Source organism: Chaetodon trifascialis, chromosome 17, assembly GCF_039877785.1.
Source record: "Chaetodon trifascialis isolate fChaTrf1 chromosome 17, fChaTrf1.hap1, whole genome shotgun sequence".
In the NCBI taxonomy this organism is placed as follows: domain Eukaryota; kingdom Metazoa; phylum Chordata; class Actinopteri; order Chaetodontiformes; family Chaetodontidae; genus Chaetodon; species Chaetodon trifascialis.
Window position 1 is genome coordinate 13,713,688 of NC_092072.1, and position 24,990 is coordinate 13,738,677.

At 42.6% G+C, this 24,990-nt stretch overlaps 1 protein-coding gene across 4 annotated transcripts; it reads left to right on the forward strand.

Annotated features, from left to right (window-relative positions):
- The first annotated feature begins 1,133 nt into the window (after positions 1-1,133).
- Positions 1,134-23,863, forward strand: snx13 (sorting nexin 13). Of its 4 annotated transcripts, none has more exons than XM_070984465.1 (25): positions 1,134-1,277; positions 12,149-12,261; positions 12,397-12,499; positions 12,682-12,771; positions 14,939-15,060; positions 15,158-15,276; positions 15,543-15,647; positions 15,771-15,859; positions 16,172-16,255; positions 16,387-16,525; positions 16,667-16,755; positions 16,893-16,992; positions 17,406-17,599; positions 17,701-17,805; positions 17,979-18,149; positions 18,308-18,377; positions 18,987-19,165; positions 19,308-19,415; positions 19,520-19,630; positions 19,813-19,974; positions 20,258-20,329; positions 20,441-20,586; positions 20,828-20,896; positions 20,982-21,094; positions 21,309-23,863. In XM_070984465.1, exons 1-25 carry the CDS (start codon positions 1,266-1,268, stop codon positions 21,542-21,544), a joined length of 2,901 nt encoding a protein of 966 aa, XP_070840566.1. In that variant the 5' UTR covers positions 1,134-1,265; the 3' UTR covers positions 21,545-23,863. The 4 variants fall into 4 exon arrangements, with proteins under 4 accessions (XP_070840566.1, XP_070840567.1, XP_070840564.1 ...); XM_070984466.1 differs by having other exon boundaries at positions 19,023-19,165; XM_070984463.1 differs by lacking the exon at positions 1,134-1,277 and adding an exon at positions 1,519-1,634.
- The last annotated feature ends 1,127 nt before the right edge of the window (positions 23,864-24,990 follow it).

The following is a 24,990-nucleotide window of genomic DNA, read 5'->3' on the forward strand; positions in this document are numbered from 1 at the left end:
AATGACGGTGCCATTGGGGCAATGAATTATGTATTATCACAAGATTTGCAGATAGCCACTGGTCAACAATGTGATCAGACTGCACTCTGGTCTTTTTTGAGCAATCATCTAATAAAGCAGTTTGAAATATGATAGATAAACAACAAGAAATATATTGTGCAGGGTTTACTAAGTACAGCTTTTATATATTTAAGCAATCTTAACGACATTTAAAAATTATGCTATTTTTGTGTTTAATAAACACCAAAGATTGCATTTGACATTTCCGGTCTACTTAAAATAAAAAGTGGCTTCAATAATTCCAAAAAATATTAACAGTGCTGCATTCTTTAAAAAGATGAGTTTATCTTTCTCTTGAGCAGAATACATAAATATATTATAAATAGAGTCAATCAGGAAATTTTGCTGCATGGAGTTGCAGTTTATATTTAGAAGAATCTCAGGGTGAACTTCTTTAACTTTCCTAAGAATTAAGTGTTTGTAGGTAATCAGTCAAGCATTCTTCCAACCAAAGCACAAAAAAGACCTCAAAGAGAGTTTTCCTGAAGGGCTGAGTTTATTTTGAGAATGAATGACCTATTTTATCAGAATATTATATGGGAGGCTTTTCACATACAAGGAATTTGCCTTGATATTTTGGTGCAACAGGCCAACATGAAATAAAAAGTCTACAAAAGTCATGAATCGTAAATAGATTAAATAAAAATAAAAAAAATACAACAGAAGCTAAAATACATTGAAAATACGCAATATATATAGTTTTTGTTTGTTTGTTTGTTTGTTTGTTTGTTTGTTTGTTTGTTTTTTAATGAAAAGGGCTGCACAGTGTTTGAAACGAAGAGGTAATGTGCAAAACACTGGCACAGGAATGTGCAAATATTCATAGTATTAAGTACAGAAATCTGTGCAATGTGCAGGGATAATAATCCACTGCACAGTGACTTTTTTCACTGGTAAACCTGTGTGAAATATATCATAAATCGATGAAGTACTCCTGTATTTGGGTCAGTCAATCGTGATTATCGCTGCATTTGTGTCCGTCAATCAGTCACGGGTGTGTTTCTGCGTCATCGCTTGTAGCCAATCGCGTGGCGACGTCCAGAAACGGGGCACCGAAGGCATAAACCTGGCAAACATGGCGACGCTCCGAAGAGAGTACGGAGATTGGAAATACGACCGTTTTTAACCGAGAAAATAACCTCCTCCTCGCATGTTACAATGTGTTGGGGTTAGCCAGTGCCACCGCACGCACAGCCTTTTAGACAATGTTTGCAGAGGTAAGTTAACGCCGGTGAAATAGACGCGTGTATCGTTACAGTAGTTTGTTTTCCAGTGTTAGGCATTGCTAGTTAGCCTGTAGCAGCTAGCGCCTTAGTGTTAGCCCCACAGGTAAACACACAGCCTGACAGGGAGAGGACGGGGCACCGTCGCTGTGCTTCTAGAAAAGCTGTCTGCTATAAGTGGCAGTCAGCCCTGGATTACACAGTTAACGCTAAGTTAATACGATGAGCCTAGGATATCAGCATTGTCAACACCGTGCTGGAATTAGCTCGACACAGGCAATGTCGGTAGTATGCGTTTAGATTATGAGTAACGTCCCTCAACAACGAATTTCCACATCACAACCAGTACAGGTGAGCTGGGCGTTAGCTGTTTGAACAACTGGGAGACTAAAGCCAAATGTTGAAGGCGAAAGAAAATTGTTAAATTGGTATTAAGCAAGGTTGAACACAGTTGAGGACTGACGTTACTGTTCATCAAACTGTTTTCTCTGTTGTCTGTTAACGTTGGCTAACATGTTGATAACAAGCATATTAAGCGGTGACAGCCAATTGCCGGCATGATTGTGTCGCGGCATTTCCTTCTCATTTTACTTTTGATTCAGTGTAACGTTATACACATGTATACACAACTGTCCGATGGGGATGTTTGCAGTGGCATTCAGTAGCCAGACTGACAGTCTGAATAGCTCCCTTCTCCTGTCAGACACAAACTACTGGGCTAACACAGGCTTGTTTTAAAATATTAAAAGGGTGTTCCGAGTCCATTATTGCTGGTCAGTTGTTATGAAGATTACGCTTCAGCTTTGTGGTCAGTCAGCCTGACAAGCTTTTTTTAGTGACATCTGATGACATTGTAGTTTTGCTATAGATCTCACGTGATGCAGTTTCTCAATGTAAGCTGGTTAACCAATAGATGGACTACTGACCATAACATCTGCTGACAAGCAAGCAGGCTACACTGTCCACCTCACCCGAGCGGCAGGTGACCATATCACATCTAGGCCCCTCTCCAGCAGTTTAAGTACAGGTTTAGTCTCAGTAATGAGGCTTTAGCTGGCACTGCACTATTCAGCATGTCTGACAGCGAGCACTGATTTCTGTGTGATGTGCAGTCATATGTTAAACTATAGATTTGTAGCTTTTTTGCAAAATGTTGTTCCTTTCTAACCTCTAGTATGAAGTAAATTATGGGCTTGTATTGGAGTATCCTGTAATGAATTTTGGTGTCACACCAGCTTTGTAGTGCCATCTTTATTGGGGTTTCCAGATGTGACGTCAGAAATGCCACCCTAGCTGTAGCAACTTACTTGCAGTTTTAATACATCATCATTGTCATCATTATCATTAACGTCAGAGGGCTTACGTCAGAGGCTGCTGCCTCTCTGTTAATAAGCCACTGGCTTCATTCTGTCCGACTACCCTCTGACCGCTTCACCTCCTTGGTTTCATCCCAGACTTTCAGTACAATTGTATTTCTAATAGTCAGTTATTTGCTTTCTGCTGCAATATTATTTGGTCATTTTATTTTAACTGCATGCATGCACAGTAAGTTATAATATAAATGTTGCTCTACTGTGTTGTAGCTCTGTTGCTCATTAGATAATATGACGAAGTTGAGCTGTAGACATTGCCGTGGGCTGTTTTTTTCTGACAGTGATTAACTTTTTGAGCAAATGATTGGCCCATATAGCTTGATGAGCACACCTTTGTACGCTGAGTTAGTTTGATGTAAGGGGGTGTGAGTGCATTGTGTTTATCCACAGATACACAAAGTTATCTCAGTACTTTCCACCCCTGGCTAAATCCTGTTAAGGTGTCTTAATCAAAGCTTGGTGGACATTAAGGCCAGCACGCTGGCACAGCATGCCTTTTTGTGATCTAGAACACCTCTCCCTCCTCTCCTCAGTCAATAGGTTGCCTTGCTGAATAGGCTGACATCTTTCAAGAACAAAGTGTAATTAATTGTATCCAGATATATCCACAATATGTCTAGGTCATACTAGCCTAGTTGACCTACCAGTTGGTTGAGCTCTGGAGAAGCTTCTATCTGACAAGAAGTAGCAGGGGAGTGGCTGACATCACCCTTCTCAGGGTTGTGGGGTTTATCAGTATCAAACTACAGCTCAAGGGAGCTGGCCATATCAGATCGGTCAGAAAAATAGGGGAACAAAATAGTGCTCAGCCGGAGAGCTAAAGAATAGATGGCTAATTGATACCTCACCTTGGCCACAGACTCTTCTTGTGGAATGCATGTGCTACAGCTGGGTGACAGATCAAAGGAAAAAACAACAGCATGTGTCTTCATAACTTGCTAGACCACCACAAACTACCAGAAACACGTTGTACAAGTGACTGGAATTCTACTGAAGAGATAAACACCACTCCTCCAAAAGATATTCACTGACTTGATGTTTTGATCATCGAGTGTTCTACACATCAGCCCAAAGCATCTGTGTTTTTCCACTCATTCATTCAGATTGTTTCTGCAATTCATCACCCACACTGTATGTGTTTATATGTATCCATGACTTCAGAAAGTCTAGTACTTCCTTGCACCATCACATTTCTTCTTAGTTACAGCTGTCAACCTGTGATCAGATCATCCAAGGTGCATTACAGTGCAACATGTGAGCAGGGGCAAAGATAAGGGTTCCTCAAAGTGTTGATCATAAACTGTCCTTTTGACGTTTGTATCTCCACTGTACGCTTACTGTAAATGGATGTTAGTGCTGAATACCTAATATGTACAATACATATACTCTCACATAACCCACGTGTTACATTTTAACTGGTGCTTCAAATCTGTGGGAGGTAAAGTAGTCTGCTGGTCAAACCGCAGCTTCTCTGTGCTTACAGAAGAAGAGCAGTTTGCCAAATTATCTCATGTTATATTTTTTCAGATGAGAAGTGCTTTGTTCATTATGAGCTTGTTGGCCTGTTGAATAGTGGCGTCATGCTGGCCTTGTCTGCTCTCCTGCTGTACTCATCTAATGTTGAACTAGTTCAGTTAATGTTAGCTAAGTCTTGTTAGTAGGAGATTGCACAGCACAGGATTTGAATTGGCAAGCAGCTAGAATTGCCCACTGTATCTGCTCTGCTGATTGTGATGTTTGTCCGTGTGGGCTGTCAGTGATTTGACAGTGGGAGGCTGACCACTTTCAGCTAACAGAAAAGGTTAGACATGCCTGTTACATTTCAGCCAACCTGTGGATAAGACAACATACTAAGGCGAGTCACGTGTTGCTGTCACTTTCTAAATGTGAACAAAAGGTGGAAAAAGTGAAATCCAGCTTTGGATCCTGTTATCAGTAGCATTTGATTGAAAAGCCCCATTTCAAGGCACATACTCACAAAAACTAAACTGCAAACTAAACTTTAATGCTTTCTGAAAGATTTGTTTACGTCTCCTTATAATCCTAACAAGTGTCATTTTCAAATGAATGGCAACATGAGACATTTTTCTTGTCCTCTCCACAAGCTAGCCATCATTACTGGGGCAATTTTTGACTGCACAATTTCACTTCTACAGTATACTCTTCTCATCAGTGTCCAGTGTAAGATGTTTTCCCCACTGGCCCACTTGGCCAGTAGATCGGAGTTTTACTGGCCCCTTGCATGGTTTATTTTCACTTGCCTGGGAGCCAAAAAAATGCAAATTATTCTTCGTTTATTTTGTGTTTTTTGATAATTTATTCTAACATTTCAGCGAGTATGGACATATAGAACCGTGAGAGGACGAACATAATGGCATTTGTTTGCAAGACATTGTTGAGTGGCCTGCAAATGCAACCCAGCAGACTAATTACAATTGCTCTCTCTCTCTCTCTCTCTCTCTCTCTCTCTCTCTCTCTCTCTCTCTCTCTCTCTCTCTCTCTCTCTCTCTCTCTCTCTCTCTCTCACACGCACACACACACACGGTAAGAAGACATCTTAATCCTTCCCTCACACTGTAAGACATTGCGTAAATATTTACATTTTCATGTAGTCAAAGGGTAAAGTACAGCACATTATTATTGTTATTGTTGTTATTAGTCTTTTTCTAATGTGAATGACATCTTTAATAGTGAGGGAGTCCACAAATTTGGCAAAGATGGGTACAGTGAATCAAACACACCCTTCCAGGCACTTTGTGTTTAGGAAGTAGCTGACAACACTGTCATCTGATGCCACTTAAAGGCCATGGAAGTCCCATCGCTTGTTTAGACTACTGTGTGCTGTTTGAACAAAACTGAACACTATGAAACATCATGACTTATTTTTACTTGGGAGATTCGTGCAAGAAACGACTGCCTACCAAATACCTACAGCGCTCGATATTAGTCAGCTACAGTAAAAGACAGACTGGGTCTAAACACTGTAATCTATGAGCAGATTTACAGTTGTTCTGAACTTTAATTTACCAGCTTGCTCTGCATAAACTTTTATGACCCCGGGTCATCAGTTATGTCAGACCCTGCGTTCTAGAGATTTAATCCTACAGCTAATATGGTAGCTCTTTCTCTTAGAGTGGTCCTGGTGGGTGAGGCTAGCATAATCAGTCAGCCCCACTCACTTTCACTCTCTCTCAGGCATTAACCATGGATCTCCCACAGGAGAGCTTTAATGGGCTGAGTTAACCTCTTGCCCAGTGGCCACACTGATCATGCCTTGCGTCTAAGCACTTGTGGGCTTGCGCATGGGTCACAAAAATAGCAATATCAGAAGCAGTTCTTCTCACATGCGTGTATAGTTGCGTCAGGAAATCTGTGAAATCACCAAGACACTGAAAAGGCTGGGATTGCATGTCTGAATGTGCCTGGAGTCAAGGACTTTCACTAGTGGAGCGGTCCTCAAAAAGTTCATGTGTCTATGTGGCAGTGCTTTAAACATCAAGATCATGTGCAGTTAAAGTTGCTGCTAGTCATTGTAAGTTTGTGTTTGAGAGCAAAAGGGGTACATGAAAACGTGAGTCAATACATTGATGTCACATTAAAGTCAAGAAATAGCAAAGTAATGCACATTTCTGAAGATATTTTAGTTTTGCAGTAAAGTAAAACGAACAATGAATGTTTCTGTACTTGACCCGTGGCCCTTATTGTAACACAACAAACGAATATAATCACTGGGGTTGGGTGGTCGATGAGCTGATTAAATACATTTATGTTTTTGAACAACACACTTAACAGCATTGTGTCTGTCTGCATGTGCTGACATCTTGTTCAGTATTGTTATGCTCATGGTTGTGTGTGTCTGAGTTGTGTAAGGAATTGCCTAGATGTTCAGATGTGTGCACTCCCAATAGGCTTGGGTGTTAATCACTGGAACAGATGGTTCATGTTTAAAACCCTGTGTAAGCTGTACTGACTCAAGAGTGCCGGTTATCATCTGTCCTACAGAGCCAAGCCTCCACAGCCTCATCACACAGCCTGACTGATAGCCTCCACATTCACTGCTGCTCACTGACACCATTGACGTCAGACCGGACTTCCATTACCCATTTGAACTACATTCAAATACTTTCTCAGGGAATGGTTGCCTGTAGTAGAGTGGACTGTGTGCTCTTGGATCCATCTCAAGGTCTATGTTGTTCACTGGAGAGGTTCAATGAGCAGTTGCTGCTCCAGGTTAACCCACAGTTGCAAAACATTATCATCACACTGTTATGGTGTGTGTGTGCACGTACGTGTGTATTTAAGATAGTCGCCTGTTAGCATGTATCGTACACCTGGTGGTAATAAATGCGTCAGTGATGACTGAACTGCTGAAAGCTTCTCAACATTGGAGCAACTACCTTTTCAGCGATTACTGTGTGGGTGAAAGGTAGACAGAGTGTATGTGTTACTACAGGCCAAGCTGTTCATCAAGATTTGCATGAAAGTCGTTACCTGGAGTTTCATTTGGTTTTCTCGTCAACGGTGACGACATTATAGCTGATAATGGTGTTATTTTTGTCTCGGAAGTGTCAGAGTTCAGGAGACTGATAGTCAAAGAGTGTAGCAGAGTATGAATGGCTTTGTGAATAGCACTCCTTTGTATTTCTACCACTCCTAGCTCAACTGTAATAACAGTCATCTTCTTTGGCCAGCTTTATTCTCCTCCCAGAGTCCTAACCCTGCTATTAGTGACTTTGTCCCAGCCAGTTATGACTTGAAAAAGAGGGGTAGTCTGGCCAGTCTGTGCACATTCTGCAGCCGGGACACCAGTGTGTTCACATGCACTCATGGTTACAGGGCTGTACGCTTACTTTTTTAGGTGGTAGCACTGGTTCTAGCAAGTTAAAAATTTTAGTAGCACAAAGAAAAATTTTGTAGCACACACAGTTGGACAGTTAGTTAACGTGTTTATTGGCTACATTAATTTGATACTGATAAGAAATTCTAACAATGTTGAACAACAAACTGATTCTTTAACCTTCATTTTTCCTCCACCTGAACACAACGGGATGAATTTAAACATTTTTAAACATGAAAAATCAACAGTGTTATATTTTCAATGCGCATCAGTGAACTGTCTGTGCTGGTCTGAATTAGTTATCGCTCTTATACTTGATACAAACTCTGGCTAGTCCTCCATTGGCTGCCTGGAAAGCTTTCCTGAGGAAAGCCACTGGTTTGTTGAATCCGTTGGTTCATTTATCTTGGAGATTTGTTCATTGACAGCAGCAGTGACTGTCCCTGAGCAGCCCAGCTGACTTAAGACAAGGTGCACATCTCTACAGGTGATGTGTCGCTTTGTAGTACCGTGTTTAGAAACGTTGTCACGTTTAAATATGGTACTCTCTGTAATGAATGGTGTATTCCCTGCCATCCGTTCACCTGCCGCCATACAATACTTACAAAACATTGCCTTTTTGGTCTGGTCGTATACAAGCCAGGTGAAATCTTTCAACCACTGAGGGTTGAATCGATTCGCTTTTGTATCTGAGGAGACAGGCTGGTCCGATGAAGAAGCGACGAGTGACGAAGATTGAGTGTCAGACTCTGTAAATGCTGTAGTAGTACTATTTTCCTCCAAACAGCGTCTTTTATCCTCGTTGTCATGACCTACCGAGGTAGAAACTATAGAAAAATACCTCTTCATTTTGCTTGAGTCTTCCTGTTATTCTTAGTTGTTGGGGTTGGTTTGTCACAAAAATGATACAAAAGTAGTGATTTCCTGGCACAGATCAGCGAGGGCTGGAATACTTACCCGGAAATGTAGTTCTTTTGTATTTGGATTGAGAAGGACACGACACACTTAGAACTACAACTCTCATGAAGCATTGTTCCAACAACTGACAAATAGGACAAGAGACAGTAATATAGCCTAGTTTTCCCCACTATTTCTTTAGACATGATACCAGTGCAACACCTTCGCACTTGTGCTAGTGGATGCATATTTCTCTTTGCACAGAATGATTTTTAGTAGCAAATGCAAAGGAAATTGTTGCACTGTACAGCCTTGGGTTATAGTCAGCTTTGTGCAATAACCTGATTTCTTCAACTTTGTGTGCCTGGTTTTCTTAATATGGATAGAGGATTTAGAGAATTGTAACACAGCTACATTTCTACAGGGAGACCTGATCTTGACCATGTAATATGTACTAAAGATTATGTTTGTTTTCTTTTGTTTTTCAATGCAAAATATCCGTAAGACTGAAATAAACGAGTATAAATAAGCAGATTTCTATAAATATGGGCTCCCTTACATCAGTCCAGATGATTCAGCAAAAAGAAAAACTCTTCAGTCTGCAAGTTCTTACATAACTAAAAAATTAAAATATGTCAACCTTAGTTCAAATTATGGTAGTAGGTAGCCAAGAAAAGTCACGACTCAAGATTTACATGCAAATGAGAGTTTTAGAGTAATCGCAGCATTAATTTGTGAACATGTTCTGTTTCCTGCCCTAACCTGATTTCTCCCATAACCAGGTTACTAAACTGAAGTGCGTCATATATTCCAAGCCGTTCTCAGAGATGCTATTGTTCTATCACTGCAATGACACATATGTTTAAAACCAGTTTTGCTGTCTTTGCTGTCTCGGCCTATACTCTTGACTTGGCCTAGTCTGTCTCGTAGCAGTTTGGTTTGCAGCAAGCAGATAAAGTCTGGGGTCCTCAGTGGGTCCTCGCTGACAGCCATCAGCATCAGCTTTTAATTTTTCCAGTGTGTTGTGTAATCAGCTGGTCCTCAGCTGGTGTGGTGACTGGGCATGTCACAAGCTGATTACTTTAGAGATGAAATACCTGCAACATGCTGTACCATGTTAAGCCCGCCCACTGCCATACTCGGAGCATTTGGTGGGTCAACCACTAATCCCTTTGCTACTGATACTTGGTGTGAGCAGCATTTGGAGTGGAAAAAAAAAGAAAACTCAATCAAGACATCATAGTCATGGGACATGCATGGGCGCTTTGGCAGGAGCTCAGCTCTGCCTCTAGATTTTCATAATGTATAAAACTGATGTACTGATTTTAGTGAAATGCAGTTCCTAAACACTGTCCTACATAGTAGGCTTATGCAGCAACCCTTGCTCCTGAATTTTGTGAGGCATTTTCAAGTAACAAATTAATGTTGTGGATTTGCATGTTGGTAGAGCCACGGGTCGCAGAGATTCCTGTTGGACTGACCACATTCCCTCTCTGTGGTTTGCCTAGCATTGATTCTAAATAGCCTCTCTGTGTGTTGTGTTCATTCTATACATTGTAAGCTGGCTGGCCCATGTGTCTGAATGCGACACAGTTGGCAGCCATTCTAATGTGTGTTATCCGATTGTCCATAGCTGGCTGTCTCAGACAGAACATTGTCTTGGTGTCCTGAGGAAGCTGTGTCTGTCCCTATCTGGGGCTCCATCACTGGGGCTGCTTATCTAAGGAACTCTAATATGAATGTAGGGCAGCCAAAGATCATCACAGCAGATCATCATGGTGTCTGTTGGTGACTCCATCTGATGGCCCAACGGTCAGAGTGTGACCAAATTCATGTTTAACCACATCTGTGCACATACCTGCACGTTCCACATTACCTCATGACACTGGATATGTTGTAGCACTTTGCTAAGGTTTGCATGGCCTGGTTTCATTAGTCCAGCTTGCATCTGTAACAGCGAGACTGTTTCTAAATGACCTCAAAGCGAGTTTGGCCTTTCTGTACTGCCATTTCTTGTTACTTATCAACCAAGGCATACACCGGTATATCACACACATACCCAATGCAGGCAGATACATGTACTGTATGCACAAAAGAGCCCCTATCTTATCATATGCAATGTGATAGAGGTCACTTTCAGTTTTAAAAACCCTCAGCCTGCTTTGAGCCAACCAAGTGAGTGGTTAGCCCTGCTGTTTGTGTGGACTGTTCTTGGACTCACGTATTGAGCAGTTAAAGGTCATATTTAAGCTTTGTGGTATTTTATAACTGCAATAATTGAATCTGTACCTAGGCCTTGTAGTATGGAACTGAAAAAAGCCTGCTAGAGTAACTTATGTGGAAAACTGGGACACAGAGTTGCTAGCTGGAAACAAGAGCTTTGTTTCCTGCACTGACAATAACAGGAAAGCCATAGGATGCGACACACGAGTATGCACGCACACACTCATACACACAGATACACAGTCTATGCCTGATACTCTGGCAATACAACGCACCACTGTGTGTGTCTTTTTAAATAATCTTTTCCTGTGCTCACATCTTAAGTGTAGAATATTGTTTTTTCTGCTCCATACATGATGTCATTGTACTGTGCAATTGTTTAATCATGTGATTTAGTGTTTATCGGAGTGCTGCTGATTTATTGTTATTCTCCCATCACAATGGAGTGAGCAGTCAAGCCCGAACAGTTTTAAGTTGGGTGTTGATGATGGTACCTTGAAACATGAAAGTAGATATATTTGGCATCTAGTCTTACTCTGCCTCTGTCATTCAGTCTGTCAAATTGCGTATATGTATCCAGATAAGAAAAATCTTATTTATGCATGTTGATGTGAGGTGTAAATGCATCATGACAGGAATGTGATCAGATTTGCCTTACCACATCTGGAAGTAGACAGAATGGCATTTTTTCACATCTTAGGTAGGTGTAAATGCAATCTGTACAATGTGCTGGCATTCATACACAATATAACATTGAAAGAGACACAGCTCAGACTACCGATTATACTGTATATCTATTCTGTGCCATGAAAGCGTCAAAAGATTTTTTTATTCCTTGTAAATGTGAGAAAAATTAAAAGCAACACAGGTGGAAGATTAATGGTATACATTAAGAAATAACTGGGAAAAGTCTGTACAGCTGATCTGCTGCTAACAGGCCATTTAATTTATGTAGTCCCAGACAGAGGTGGGCGATATGGCCGGTAATGGTATATATCACTGTATAGTAATTGTTATGTAAATTCAACTGAGAAATTGTTTAAAATAAGCTTATCATACTTCATCACATGTTATTTATTATTCCAAATGCCTCACATAAACTTGAGTTTAAAAACAAAGGACTGATAACAGTAAAACTAATTATCTTTTAAATGCAAAAAGCTGGATTGCTACATCACGCTGCCCGCCCCAAATACATAGCAGAGACCCTAAAGCCGTTTTCTCATATGAACTCAGGACAGTGTTTTGCTTTGTAGGACAGAGATCTGATCTCAGTGAGGATAATGAGAAGCCATTAAAAATACATATATAAGTGTAAAGACAGAGGCAAGATCAGGTTGTTTATCATTCAGATACAGATCCCATTTTAACACCAGGTGTAAATGAGGTGTCAGCGATAGAAGATGAAAGTGTCTTGATCAGCCATAGGGAGGGAGTCTTTCCTCTCACCGGCTTTAATCATCTTCAGACTGTTTAAAGCATAAGCTGAAGTGTATGGAGTATTTAACTTATGTTTTGTGTTTGTGTGTGTCCAGGCCAGTCTGTCCATCTGGGGATGGGGGGGTCTTGGAGTCGTGCTGTTCCTCGTCACTTTTGGACCCTTTGCCATATTCTACCTGGCTTTTTATATCTTCTGCTTCATTGGAGGGTGAGCAGGAAGACCTCTAAACCATTCATCACGTCTTTAAATAAGCATGCTGTCTCACATTAACCACAGCCGTCTGCGCAGGAGCCTGATTGATCAGTTTATAGCTGTTCTCTCATTCTCGCTTCTGTTTTCCAGGGGCTTTGCGGTCACTCTGCTCTATGGAAAAATCAACTCAGAGAAACACCTGGAAAAGTGCGAGCACTCCTACTTGCCACCCACACAAATTGGTATACTGAAGGTAAAGGCAGGCTTAAACACACGCACACATTTTCTGGCCGACACAAACAAATTAGTTGTTAGAGAAGTTGCTTTGTTGATGAAGCCCTCTGGTCCGTTACCATGCAGACGTTTTCACTGATTTGTTTTGATCTCACGTTTCACTGCCACTCTCATCTCTTTGTGTCTTTTTGTCTCCTGCAGACATTGGATGAGATGAGGCTGGAGATGAAGCCTATAAAGATTGACAGGAGACTGACTGGCTCCAGTTTCATAGATGAACCACTACAACAGGTGCGTGCGCGTGTGTGCATGTGTGTGCGCAGGACTTCCTTTGTCAAAGCTTCGCCAGCAGAATTTTTGTGCCTGTGCCAATCAAGCTGGGGAAACATGAAGTAATTAAGTTGCATGAAAAGATATCACACATGACCAGTGTTCTGTCTTGATAATGATTTTATACTTTCCTGTTAAGACATACTTTATTAATCACACGTTACTCATTTACATGTAATTGCTAGTTTATTAGGCACACCCAGCTAAAACTAATACGTCTAATATAACAGTAAATCCAACCTCATGAAAGTCATGCTGTTCAGTTTTTGTTGAAACTGTTTTAAAGAAGTGTTGGTTCAACTTTATCATGGTATCGGATTTATATTTACTATATAAAGTATCAATACAATTATAAGGGCAAATGTTATGAACTGTTTTGGACTGACTGTGACTGTTGGTGTTGAAGTTCCCACTGCTCCCTTCACTCAGCAATGAGGTGGCATAGCTGAGTGATTGGTCATAAAAAGCATTGCACGGGTGATAATGGGGCAACAACTCAGGAGAGAAGATAACAGGATTGTGACTGGGTGACAGATACTAACAGCCCAGACTTTTTGGACACTGGCCCGCTTAAGTCACTGTCTGACCCATCAGCCGGCCCAGGTCAGCAACTTAACGGCCTCGAGACATGAAATAGTCATCACTGTCAGCCACTGCATGACCCCCTAAAGCCTAAAATGTCTCACAGTTGAAGGAAGTTGGTTCCCTCTGCCTTGTGTCATCGGATTAGTCCTGAGCAGGGTGTCTGTCAGATAAATGCTGGATTTTGGCTGGCATTTTTCCATCAAATGAAAATATAATTAACTAAAAAAATATGCCTTGTAAGTAAATGAAGTAATGGTTTCACTGAATTGCAGCATATTGCTGGCGCACACGCAGAATAAATCTCCATGTTAGCACTGAATGAAGAGTTTGATCACATATAACTGTATAATTGTTTTATGTTGGCTACTTTCTTATTTTTGTCCTCATGCTGGTATTTGATCTCTTTAAGTATCACTACATTTTCTGTAGGAATCAAACAACAGTAATTAAATCTTGTCTAGAGTACTTAAGGCACATACGTAGATGATGTGCTTGTGTGGGCTTCTAAAAGCTTTTCCGGCATACTGCCCAGAAGAAACCCTGTCTTACTTTTCAGTCCTAACAGAAAGTGGAACTGAAAGTTTCCGTGCCGTTAAACTGTCAGCATCTCACCAACACTTTTGTCATCATGTGGCTTGAGCAAAAGGAAAAGACTCTTTCAGCACTGACATGTAATATTTTCACTCTCCGGCTGTTCGTCTGCCGGTAATTGACCCAGAACGTTTTTCAGCTTAACACATTCCTAAATAGATCCTCTAAAAGATGGTTCGGCTGTCTGTCAGCAGTGCACACAGGGGAGATGAGCTCAGTGGCTGTTGTCACTGCTCACAGGTTATTTTCCCACCCCACCCTGTGGGTGCAACACTTCAAACAGAAAACCAGCTTTTAGCATGTTGTCCTCAGTAGAGCAGCGTGGCCAGCAGAGATAAGTGCAGACACAGCAGTTTGTGATGGTCAGATGACACTAACTGCTGCACTGTGGTGCCTCTGTGCTGCCTTCCTCATTGGGAATGCACGCTAATCATTTCAGTGGCATGTGAACCTTGAGATCTCACACAGCTGAATGTGACATCATGTTAACCGGCGTCATGCTCCCTGAAAGACATTGATTTTTCTGGCACATTCTTGTTGTCTCTTTTCTCACATGCTCTCACATTAAAAGACCCTTAATGGTGAAATCCTCCATCTGCAGCTCATACAGCAGCAGTGTATACTGACCATGACATTGATTCATGTGTTTGCTTGATTTAATCATGTTACTCAGAGCCCAACTAAATGACTGATTTACTCAGGATACCAAGGCCTGAATAGCCCAGTAATCTGTTTTCTGTGTTTGTCCCAGACACTGACAATCAACAGATTTTGATAACATTTCAAAGAAGATTTATTTACCCATCTCGCACTCAAATCTTGTGCAGCATTTAATTAGCGTGCTCCTCAATCCCTTTCGTTTATTTTTACCCCTCCATTACAGCTCATTGGGGATGTCTTTACTGAATTTCTGTTCTATTTTCTCCTCCTCCATATTACTTTGTCTGTGCAGGTGATCCAGTTTGCGCTGAGAGACTACATCCAGTACTGGTACTACACTCTGAGCGAGGACGAGTCCTTCTTACTGGAGATCAGACAGACGCTGCAGAATGCCCTCGTCCAGTTCTCTACAAGGTAAAAGTCTTGTCTTGATATTGAATGTGTTCTTTTACTTTTGTTGACGTTTATTTTTCAGTTTTCTTCATTGTTTGTGTGTGTTTTATGTGCCAAGGTCCAAAGAGGTGGACTGGCAGCCTTACTTCACCACCCGCCTGGTGGATGACTTTGCCACCCATTTACGTGTCTTTAGAAAAGCCCAGGATCGCCTCGCCGACAGAGAGGACAAGCAGCGTAAGCAGACGCATTCATAAACACCTGTCTTTTCACTCATAGTGGTCATTAATATGTTCGGCATGTCTCCTCAGTCAATTCAGCTCAACTTTAACAATGATTGTGATTATGTAGTTCTGAGTTTAATCAGAGTTTGGTGGGCGACACAATAAGATATGATTACAATTGTGTCACAGACAAATTCTTCCATAAAGTAAAGATTCAGATGATAAGAATTTTGACATAAGTGGTGATGATGACGATGAAGAAGAGTGATGTCTGAACAGGGGACATAACTGAGGAGCTGCTGGACTCCTTCTTTGAGGCCGAGGTGGAGATGGAGAGGAAGATTTGTCGAGACGTGGTGTGCACTTCACACAAGGATGAAGAAGGTAAACGCAGCTCAGCAGCATGCCTAGCCTTTCAGCTCACACTGTCATGAAGAGCTCCTCCCACAGATGTGGGACAGTTTGATTCTGCAGCCAGTGAAAAACTAAACATACCGTGTGTGTCAGGTTTTCTTCGGGACTTGTGTGAGCTGCTTCTGTATCTGTTACTACCTCCTGGAGATTTCCACAACAAGAACATGAGATACTTCCTAAGGGTGAGTGCACAGAAGATAAACACTCTTACTTACACAGTGTGGCAGATGATCACAGCATACGGGACTTCATTGGTCTCAGATACAAATATGAGGCCCAAAGTCAGATACTCAGTCACACAATATGTCATACAACCTGCGTTGAGCCACCAGCCAAATGCTGCTGCCACTTTGGCTGCCAGCCAGCCATGAGTATTGTTTTCCAACACACAGTGCTTCTGAATGGACTAGCCTGCAGTACCAGACCATGTTGTTATGAGTGCACCTAAAAATGGACTTTGATTGTTTTTTGGTTTGGTTTGTTTTTTTAAAAAGGAGGTGCTGGCTCGTGGTGTGCTGCTTCCTCTAATAAACCAGCTGAGTGACCCAGACTACATCAACCAGTTTGTCATCTGGATGGTGAGAGCTGACACTCGCATACCTCCTACCTATTATCCATCATCTGAGCTGTTCTTTGTAAATGATATGAAACTATCCAAGAAAGCGAATGAAATCAGGCACAGATGTTGTGCATGTGTCGTTGTGTATAGATCCGGGACTCCAGCTGTAACTATGAAGCCTTCATGAACATCCTGAAGCTGACAGACAAGCCTGCTGAGCTGGAGGCCGTCAAGGACAAGGTGCTGGAGGAGCTGCAGTACCTGCGCTCCCTGGACACCGCTGGAGATGGTGGGCACTCACTTTTTCCTCTTTGATGTACAGAAGCGTGCACACAAACCAAATTTATCATGAGACTAGGAAAGCACAAAGCACATGCATTCAGTTTTGCTTCCCTCTCCTCCCTTGATGCATTTGTCTCTGTCCCCGTAGACATCAATGTGATCAAGAACCAGATTAACAGTCTTCTGTTTGTGAAGAAGGTGTGTGAGACCAGGATCCAGAGACTACAGTCTGGCAAGGTGGGAAATGCTGCACAACCTTTGTAGTGCTTACACTGGAGGGTCCAATAAAAACATCAGCTGCGATTGCCCCATGTTTTATTTGCGCACCAGAGTATGCTCATCCTTTTGTGTCCTGCTCATCCTGTGTTTTGTAGGAGGTGGATGCCTTGAAGCTGGCAGTCAACTTTGGCAAGCTGTGTGTTATCCCACTGGATCACATCCTCATCCACAACATAGCCCTCCAGTTCTTCATGGGTAATTCCGGAAACGCGTCATCACATACACCACGGATGCCAAACGTCACTGTAGTCATCCCAAGGCCTTAATCCTGAACATTTCTGTTAATCATCTTTGGCTGGTTCTGTCTTTATAGCATGTGTGCTGCTTGGAATGTTTAATTACATTTTTTTCTTTTTAATGAGTATGTTTGGATCGGCAAAAATTGTAGCCAGTCAAAGTTTAAAAAGTGGAAAGCCACAGTATTTAGTTAACTAAGAGTGCAACAGTAGCTGGATCTTTATCTACAGTATCACCAGACACCACAAACAGCCCAAAATACAGAGTGCTACATTCTAAAGTCACTGGTCTACTCCCTGTGTGTGTATCTGTAACCAAAGTCTCACAGACGCCATGTGAACCAACTGTTGTGTGTGTGTGTGTCGATCCAGACTTCATGCAGGCAGCGGGGGCCCAGGCAGAGCTCTTCTTCTGGCTTACTGTGGAGGGCTACAGGGTGACAGCACAGCAGCAGCTGGAGGCCATGCAGGGCTGGCAGAAAGATGGCAAGAAGCAGCCCAGCGCCACCAAGGGGCTGCTGAAGGCAGCTGCACTGGGTGTCTATGAACAATACCTCTCTGACAAGGTAGGAGGCGTGTTGAGATCACACCAGGTGTCAAAAAAAAAAAAGTCAATTCAGCCATAAAGGCTGAGTACTCACTGACGTCTGTCCGCTCTTTTTTCCAGGCGTCCCCCAAGGTGCAGGTGGACGAGGCGTCGGTAATAAAACTAGGGGAGAAGCTCCAGAAAGACGACCCCACGCCAGAAATATTTGATGAAATCCAGAGAAAGGTATGTTTTGTCTGTATATGAGCTCTTAGTTGCATAGCTTTTACTATCTGTGCTTACAAAGACACCACTTTTCTGCTTCGACTGTACAGTACTCTCTTGTTTTTTTATATATGTGCTGCCTTGGCTCTGTTTTCCCCCTGTGAACAAATTGTTTCACACGTATTTTACCCCAGGTTTATGACATGATGCTACGTGATGAGCGCTACTACCCCTCCTTCAAGCAGAGTCCTCTCTACGTGCGCATGCTGGCTGAGCTTGACATGTTGAAAGAGCCAAGCTACCGGGGATCTGATGACGGCGATGGAGAGTCCTTCAACGGCTCCCCCACAGGGAGCATAAACCTAGTAAGTCTTCTTGCTATTGCAGAGTTTATAAAAACGCTGATGCAGAGGCACATCTCACACTGCCTTTGTTGCCCGTCATCCACGGTGAAGCAGCACTGCCTTGTGTTATTGTTAGAAAACTGCGGAGTTCGATGATAAAGTTTTCCTTGTGATTTCAGTCTTTGGACGACTTGTCCAACTCCTGCCATGATGAATCTATGCACCTACATGCCTTCATCTCAGACACAGGTACAAACGCACACGCACACACAGAGTCATAAATACACTGTTTTTGTCAGTGTTATTATCATAAAGTCTAAATGCATTTCGCTGTGTGTTTTCTTTTTGCTTGGTTGTGAAATTTCTGCTAGATTCTGGCAAGTTGTGTATGCATGTCAGGTTTAAAAACACTTTGTGTGACTTTCACTCGGTGTGGGATTTGGGTGTTGTAACCGCTCACGTTGAGGTTGTGTGAATTTGTCGAGTACATTGGGTATCTGCCAGCCCGTTTGTCCCTCCCTGCATGTTTTTTCTTTCAACGTTTGACCTCCTTCATTCATCATGTCTGCTGTGTCACTTCACACTGTTCCAGCATTCTTTATTTCTTTCATTCCATCACCTTTACTGGTTTTCTGTTCTTCCTTTTTCCTTCCTTGTCCCTCTCTCTCCTTTCCTGTCATTCTGTCTGCCTTTTATCACGCTCCCACACTCTCTGCCCTGCATTCATTCTTGCTTTTCCTCCCTCCCACACTTTGAACCCGCACATTCTTTTCTTTCTTTGCCCTTCTTTCTTTTTCTGCCCTCATCCATCCCCTCATCCTCCATTCCCATTTTGGATGTATTTCCGGGGCGGGGTAGCTGATGCTTGTCTCCCCGGCTTCTGGGGTGCTGCAGGGGTTTGCAACGACCACGGTAAGACCTACGCACTCTACGCCATCACTGTGTTCAGACGCAGCCAAGACGGCAGCGAGGACTGCTGGAAGACATATCGCCGCTACTCAGACTTCCATGACTTCCACATGAGGATCACTGAACAGGTGTGTGTGTGTGAGCTGTAACGTTTGTGTACCAGCTCTTCAGGAGTCTTAGAAGAAAATCAACATTAGTGTTAAAACATGAAGCAATAACTTGTGAACCTGGTCATCTCATTCCCTTTGTTGTGTGTTTATTGTGCTTTAGTTTGAGAACCTGGCGTCGATCCTCAAGCTGCCGGGGAAAAAGACCTTCAACAACATGGACAGAGACTTCTTGGAGAAGAGAAAAAAAGACCTCAATGCTTACCTACAGGTTTGCAACAGTTTTGCACGTTAGCATCAACTATTCTGAGTGCCTTTATTGCCTTGCATCATGTTGTGGAGAATATCAGTAACTTGTGTGTGTGTGTGTTCCAGTTGCTGCTCAACCCAGAGATGGTGAAGGCGTGTCCAACTCTGATTCCTTATGTGTATGACTTCCTAGAGAACAAGGCCTACAGCAAGGGCAAAGGAGAGTTTGCACGCAAGGTCACTACATCTTTTTCAAGTGTTTCAGTATCATTCATTTATTACCAAATAACTGGATCATGTGTATAGTTAAGATTTTAGTATGTCTGCACATATGAATACAGAGATATGCTGTACAGATGGCTGGATCGTGACTGGTTTTATAAAACACATTTTCTCCGTTTGTTTTATCCGCCCATCAGATAGACACATTTGTAAATCCCCTGAGGAGCTCCATGAGAAACGTGTCCAACGCAGTGAAGGCCCTGCCAGACAGTCTGGCTGAGGGCATGACCAAGGTGTCTGATAACATGGGCCGCATGTCAGAAAGACTGGGCCAGGACATTAAGCAGTCCATACTCAAGGTAACACCATCACATAGAGCAAGTGCAATGCATCCTAATGATGGAAAGCAAAACATTTGATATTGTTGTAGTGTGAAAGTGTTTTTTTTTATTTCTGTTTGCTGGTATCATGGTCTGTTCACTTTGAATCTACACACTGGACTGTAGTTATAATGAATGGACTCCTGTTTGCCCCTGTAGCCGCTCTCCAACTGTGAATAACCCACAGTCCTCTTTTCCTCACTTTCGACAGGTGAGTTCATCCAACATCTGACTCTTCAGCATCCTCTTTTTTTTTCCCCAGGTGCCTCCACTCCTCCCCAAGTCTGACATCGACCCTGAACACTGTCGAGTGTCGGCTCAGCTCGATGACAATGTGAGTCGACGGGCACGTTGTGGGATTGCTGTTTCATTTCTTTTATGTCCTTTGGATTTTCTGTCTTTATTTTGGTAAAATGAACATTCGTATGTTTGTTTGTGCGTCCAGGTGGATGATAACATCCCGCTGAGGGTAATGCTGCTGCTGATGGACGAGGTGTTTGACCTTAAGGAGAAAAACCAGTGGCTGCGCAGGAACATTAAGAACCTGCTGCAGCAGCTGATCAGGGCCACATATGGAGACACCATCAACAGGTCAGAGTCGACTGAATGCAGTTCTCACATATACAGCAGGCATGCACCCATCAAACCGCTTCCACCTCAGCAAACAGCAAAACAAGATTAACGTCCACAGATCGCAGCATGTGCGCACATACTTAAACTGAACACAAGCGTGTGTGTGTTCAGAGCACCAGAAAATCTCTCAGAAGTCAAAACAAAGAGCAGTGACGACACGCAGAGCGCAACCTGAATCATGGCTCCCCTGTCTCTGCAGGAAAATTGTGGATCACGTGGACTACTTGACCTCGCCAGAGCAGGTTGCAGAATACGTGAAGAAGTTCAGGTAACCCCTTCTCTTTTTCTTTCAAATAACTCTGATTGGTCAGGAGAACTGGAGGAGAACCCTCAGTCGCTCTGTGTCCGTATAGGGATTCCTACTGGCCCAACGGTATTCTGGCTGAGACGCCGCCCCGTCGGGACAAGAGCATCCGCATGAGAACACGTGTAGCCGCCAAGACCAGCCTGCTGGGCATCATGCCAGGTAGAAAAACACACACGCACACACACACACACACCCTTAATCTAGATATCACCCAGCCCCGTTTGGGACTGCTTCATCCACTTAGTCCTCATCCTCCTCTCTTGTACAACTTAAACATCCAATCCGATCAAGAATAAATCTCACCTTTATGTGGCTTGTGCAGGAGTTCGTGCACCCTCCTGACCTCTCCGCCATATTTCTCTCCCCACTGCAGATGAGCTGAAGCACATCATCGGAGCGGACACCACGAGAAAGGGCATACTCCGCGTCTTCGACATGTTTCAGTACCAACCCATGAACCGTCGGCTAGTCTACGTTTTCCTGGAGGGCTTCTTGGAGACGATGTTCCCCCAGTACAAATTCCCCGAGCTGTTCGTCAAGCTGCACTCCCGCTCGCCGCGCATCCACAGATACAACCAGAAACTCAAATCGTCCTCGCTTAAGAGGTGACAGGAGAGGACAGACAGCAGCGGGACATGGGCCGACTAGACACAGACTGTAGAGCTGAGAGTGAGAGTGGGGGGCTTGATGTGAATGTTGAGGTATATATCTGTGTGTGTGTGTGTGTGTGTGTGTGTGTGTGTGTGTGTGTGTGTGTGTGTGTGTGTGTGTGTGTGTGTGTGAGAGAGTGAGAGAGAGAGAGAGAGAGAGAGAGATTTCTGCCCTGCCACTCCCCTCACACTTTTCAGTGAAAACACTCCAATTCTTCAGCCGATCACTTCTGTGGAGACAGAACTGAAGGATGAACAACAAACACTCTGCCCTCCTCTCACTCTGTGACACACACACACACACATGCGCAAACACAAATCCTGTCATTTGCACCAAGAATGAACATGGCAGTCTTTGAGTTTTAATATTATCCTCCTCCTTTTTGGACTTTTCACTTGTGTTTAGCTTTATCCTGGGCCAGTCAATGCTGCTTTCTCGTGGTCCAGAGAGCAGACCACAAATACTGTATTGTTTTTAAACTGCAGGAGTAGATAGCATAGACCCACACCTTGCCTTACCTTCCCGCTTCTGTCTTCTGGCCGGCACAGTCTGCCATCTCAGTGACCAGGCCCCTCAGCTGTAGTAAAAACTTTACCCTCATGCTGTAGACATTTAATCTGCGAAAGCTGCACACTTGCTAACATGTAAATGATGTTTTGTTTTCATAGCAATCAAATACGTCAATAGCACTGGGTTCAAAAGGCGCTGTTTTTAAAATGTGACTGAACAAACGTGGGTCGAAAAGGATTACTCAGATTTTTATAGTCTGCATTTTTTCTAGGCTCAACGCCTCTCATGATTTTTTTTTTCTTTCCAAAGTATTACATCATCTGCACACCCATGGCCTCATCCCCTTTAAAGCTACTGTCATGACCTGTGACGACCAAAGCTCATGCTGTTCCATACGTGTGTGTGCACTCGTTTGATGTCTCTGAACATTGCTGTGCTTCATGTCGTCAGTCACGTGAGGAAGGAGAACGCAAAGCTGACCTTTGATGACCTGAAAGGTGAAGCTGTGAGGACACACTGAAGCGTGTTCTAGTTTTGGGAGGCTCAGCTCTGGCTGTCCAAGCGCGCCATCGAAGAATGTACTCTACGGTCTAGTCTGTATTTGGCTTGTGTAGAATTTTGTGTGAGTGCGTGTGTGTGCGCGTGTGCTAGCACGAAGATGCAACCCTCTCCAGTCAGAAACTGTGCCAGTGTGAGCTAGTGAACCAGCCTTAAAACTATATACAGTATATACTGACCAAGAGACGCACGCTAGAGGTAGCTCTCCTTCGCACGATTGAACGTAACAAGGAAATCAAGATAGAGATATGGAGATATATCCCTAATCACTTTTATTCAGAGAAAATGTCTTTAATTTTGTGCAATATTTGTTTTTCTTTTAATGCATGTGCATTTTGAATCATTGTATACTGAAAAAAAAGTAATTCATATTGTTTTAATAGTAGAGAACATGAAAGAAGTTTCCCCACAGATTACTTCTGATCCCAACAACTTAACATTCCGTTGTTGTAAAAGTACAATGTTTATTTTACAGACTTGTTTTATAAGTCTGATTTTTTTTTTTTTTTTTTTTTTTTTGGTGTGTGGGGGACATTTTCCTTTTACCCCTCGCCCACTCGTACAGAATCTGTTTTGGGTGTGGACTGGGCAGTGGTAGGGGGTTTTCTGTGTCGCAGCCTGGTGATTAGCTCGTTGGGCTATAGTTAGGTTAGCGGCGGCCTCGAACAAATGCTTCTTTTTAACTCATAAGTGGCGTTTTATGCATTTGAGCCTGTTCTGTTGAGTGTGAACAGACCTTTGATGTTAGGAACTGACAGGAGAGCCATGTCCTGTGACCAATGGAATCACTGCTAATGAGCACTTAACGTAGCACCTGTGGGAGGGCCGCTCCCATTGGCTGGATGGTGTCCCATTCTGCTGCAGTCATTGGATGGAACTCCCTCGTCTGCTTTGATTCGCTTGCACTGAGCAGCCCCGGTGGTCTCTGGCTGAGCAGGAGGACATGAACTGGAGCCTCTCTTACTGGGAGGCGAATATTTTGTCCCCACAGTGGAGAAGGAGGTGTCACCTTTAACTTTCTGCACACCTCTCTGTACAGGAAGGCTTGTCTTTTTTTTTTTTTTTTTTTTTTAAACCCCAGTATTTATGATAATCTATGATAATGAAAATTGTGCATATCTGTGTACAGTATGTGTTAATAGTGTGCCTAAATGTACTGTCAACTCTATTTTCATATTTTTCTTTAACCTAAAAAAAAAAAAAAAAACATCAATCAGAATGTCATGATCATTTTACGTGACTGAAAATGACTTAAGGGTGTTTTTTTTCATCATGCTTATCAAACTCTTCCTTGTGAGCAGTTGTGCTCAGATCAGTATAACACTAATAAAAGGTAACTCAGACTAACTGACCAACGGTGTGTTTGCTGTCCTCAGTGCGTTTGCATGCTGCGTTCAGGGGTTTAAAGAGTTGCAGGATACAATGGAAACACTACTGATGCCTTGTGTTACTGCTACTAATATCCAAAAATTAGTTCATTATATGGCGCTATGACTGGTTTTTATCAGTATCACTGATGCATCTTCTAAGTGCAGAGCCAAAACAAGATAAACTGTTAAAGTAGTAAAATTACACCCCTAAATTACTCTTGTTTTGTTTTGAGTTTTGTTATTTTATCTTGTAAGAGCAAGCAACAACTGTCTTTTCTACTAATGACTGACCTCTCTGTGGAGCAAAAACAAAGCCAACTCCAGTCAGTTTGGAGGCCCGAGCAGAAACTGACAAATGAGTTATTGTAAGTATTCTGGCAGGCGGTGGGCTCACCGTGCTCTTTTGAAACACTACATATCAAATATATATGTAAAATAATGACGTGGGATGAAGAGACAAAGTTAAACCTTCTATTTTTAAAGCTTGTGGTGATCATGAAGCAAACTGCTGCTTCATTTTCTAATGAATCAGGGCAGCTCAGGGGGGAATGTCCTGGTTTTGATAGCTTTATTGTGCATGCCCAACCTAAACTGAGTTTTTAAGTAATAATTTTGCTACTGTCAAATTGAGAATTGTTTCCATGCATAACATTTCAAGGATGACTGAGATCTTATATCACCTGATATACCTTGATGAAATATATGATCTTTGATTTTTTTTTTATTCAACCAATCAATAGCTTCTAGTGTTATTAGATGGTTGGTTCATCCACACAATGCTTGTCTTTTTGCCTCCATTAATAGTGCAATCACAACAGAACTTTCCCACAGACTGGAGCAGCTTCACTGGCTCAGTATCATATTGTCCATTAATATCTGCTGCCATGATTTTCATGTCTTCCTCTGCGCTTTTCCGACCGGATCAGCGATTACAACCATTCCCCATACAGCCAAACCTGAAAGATA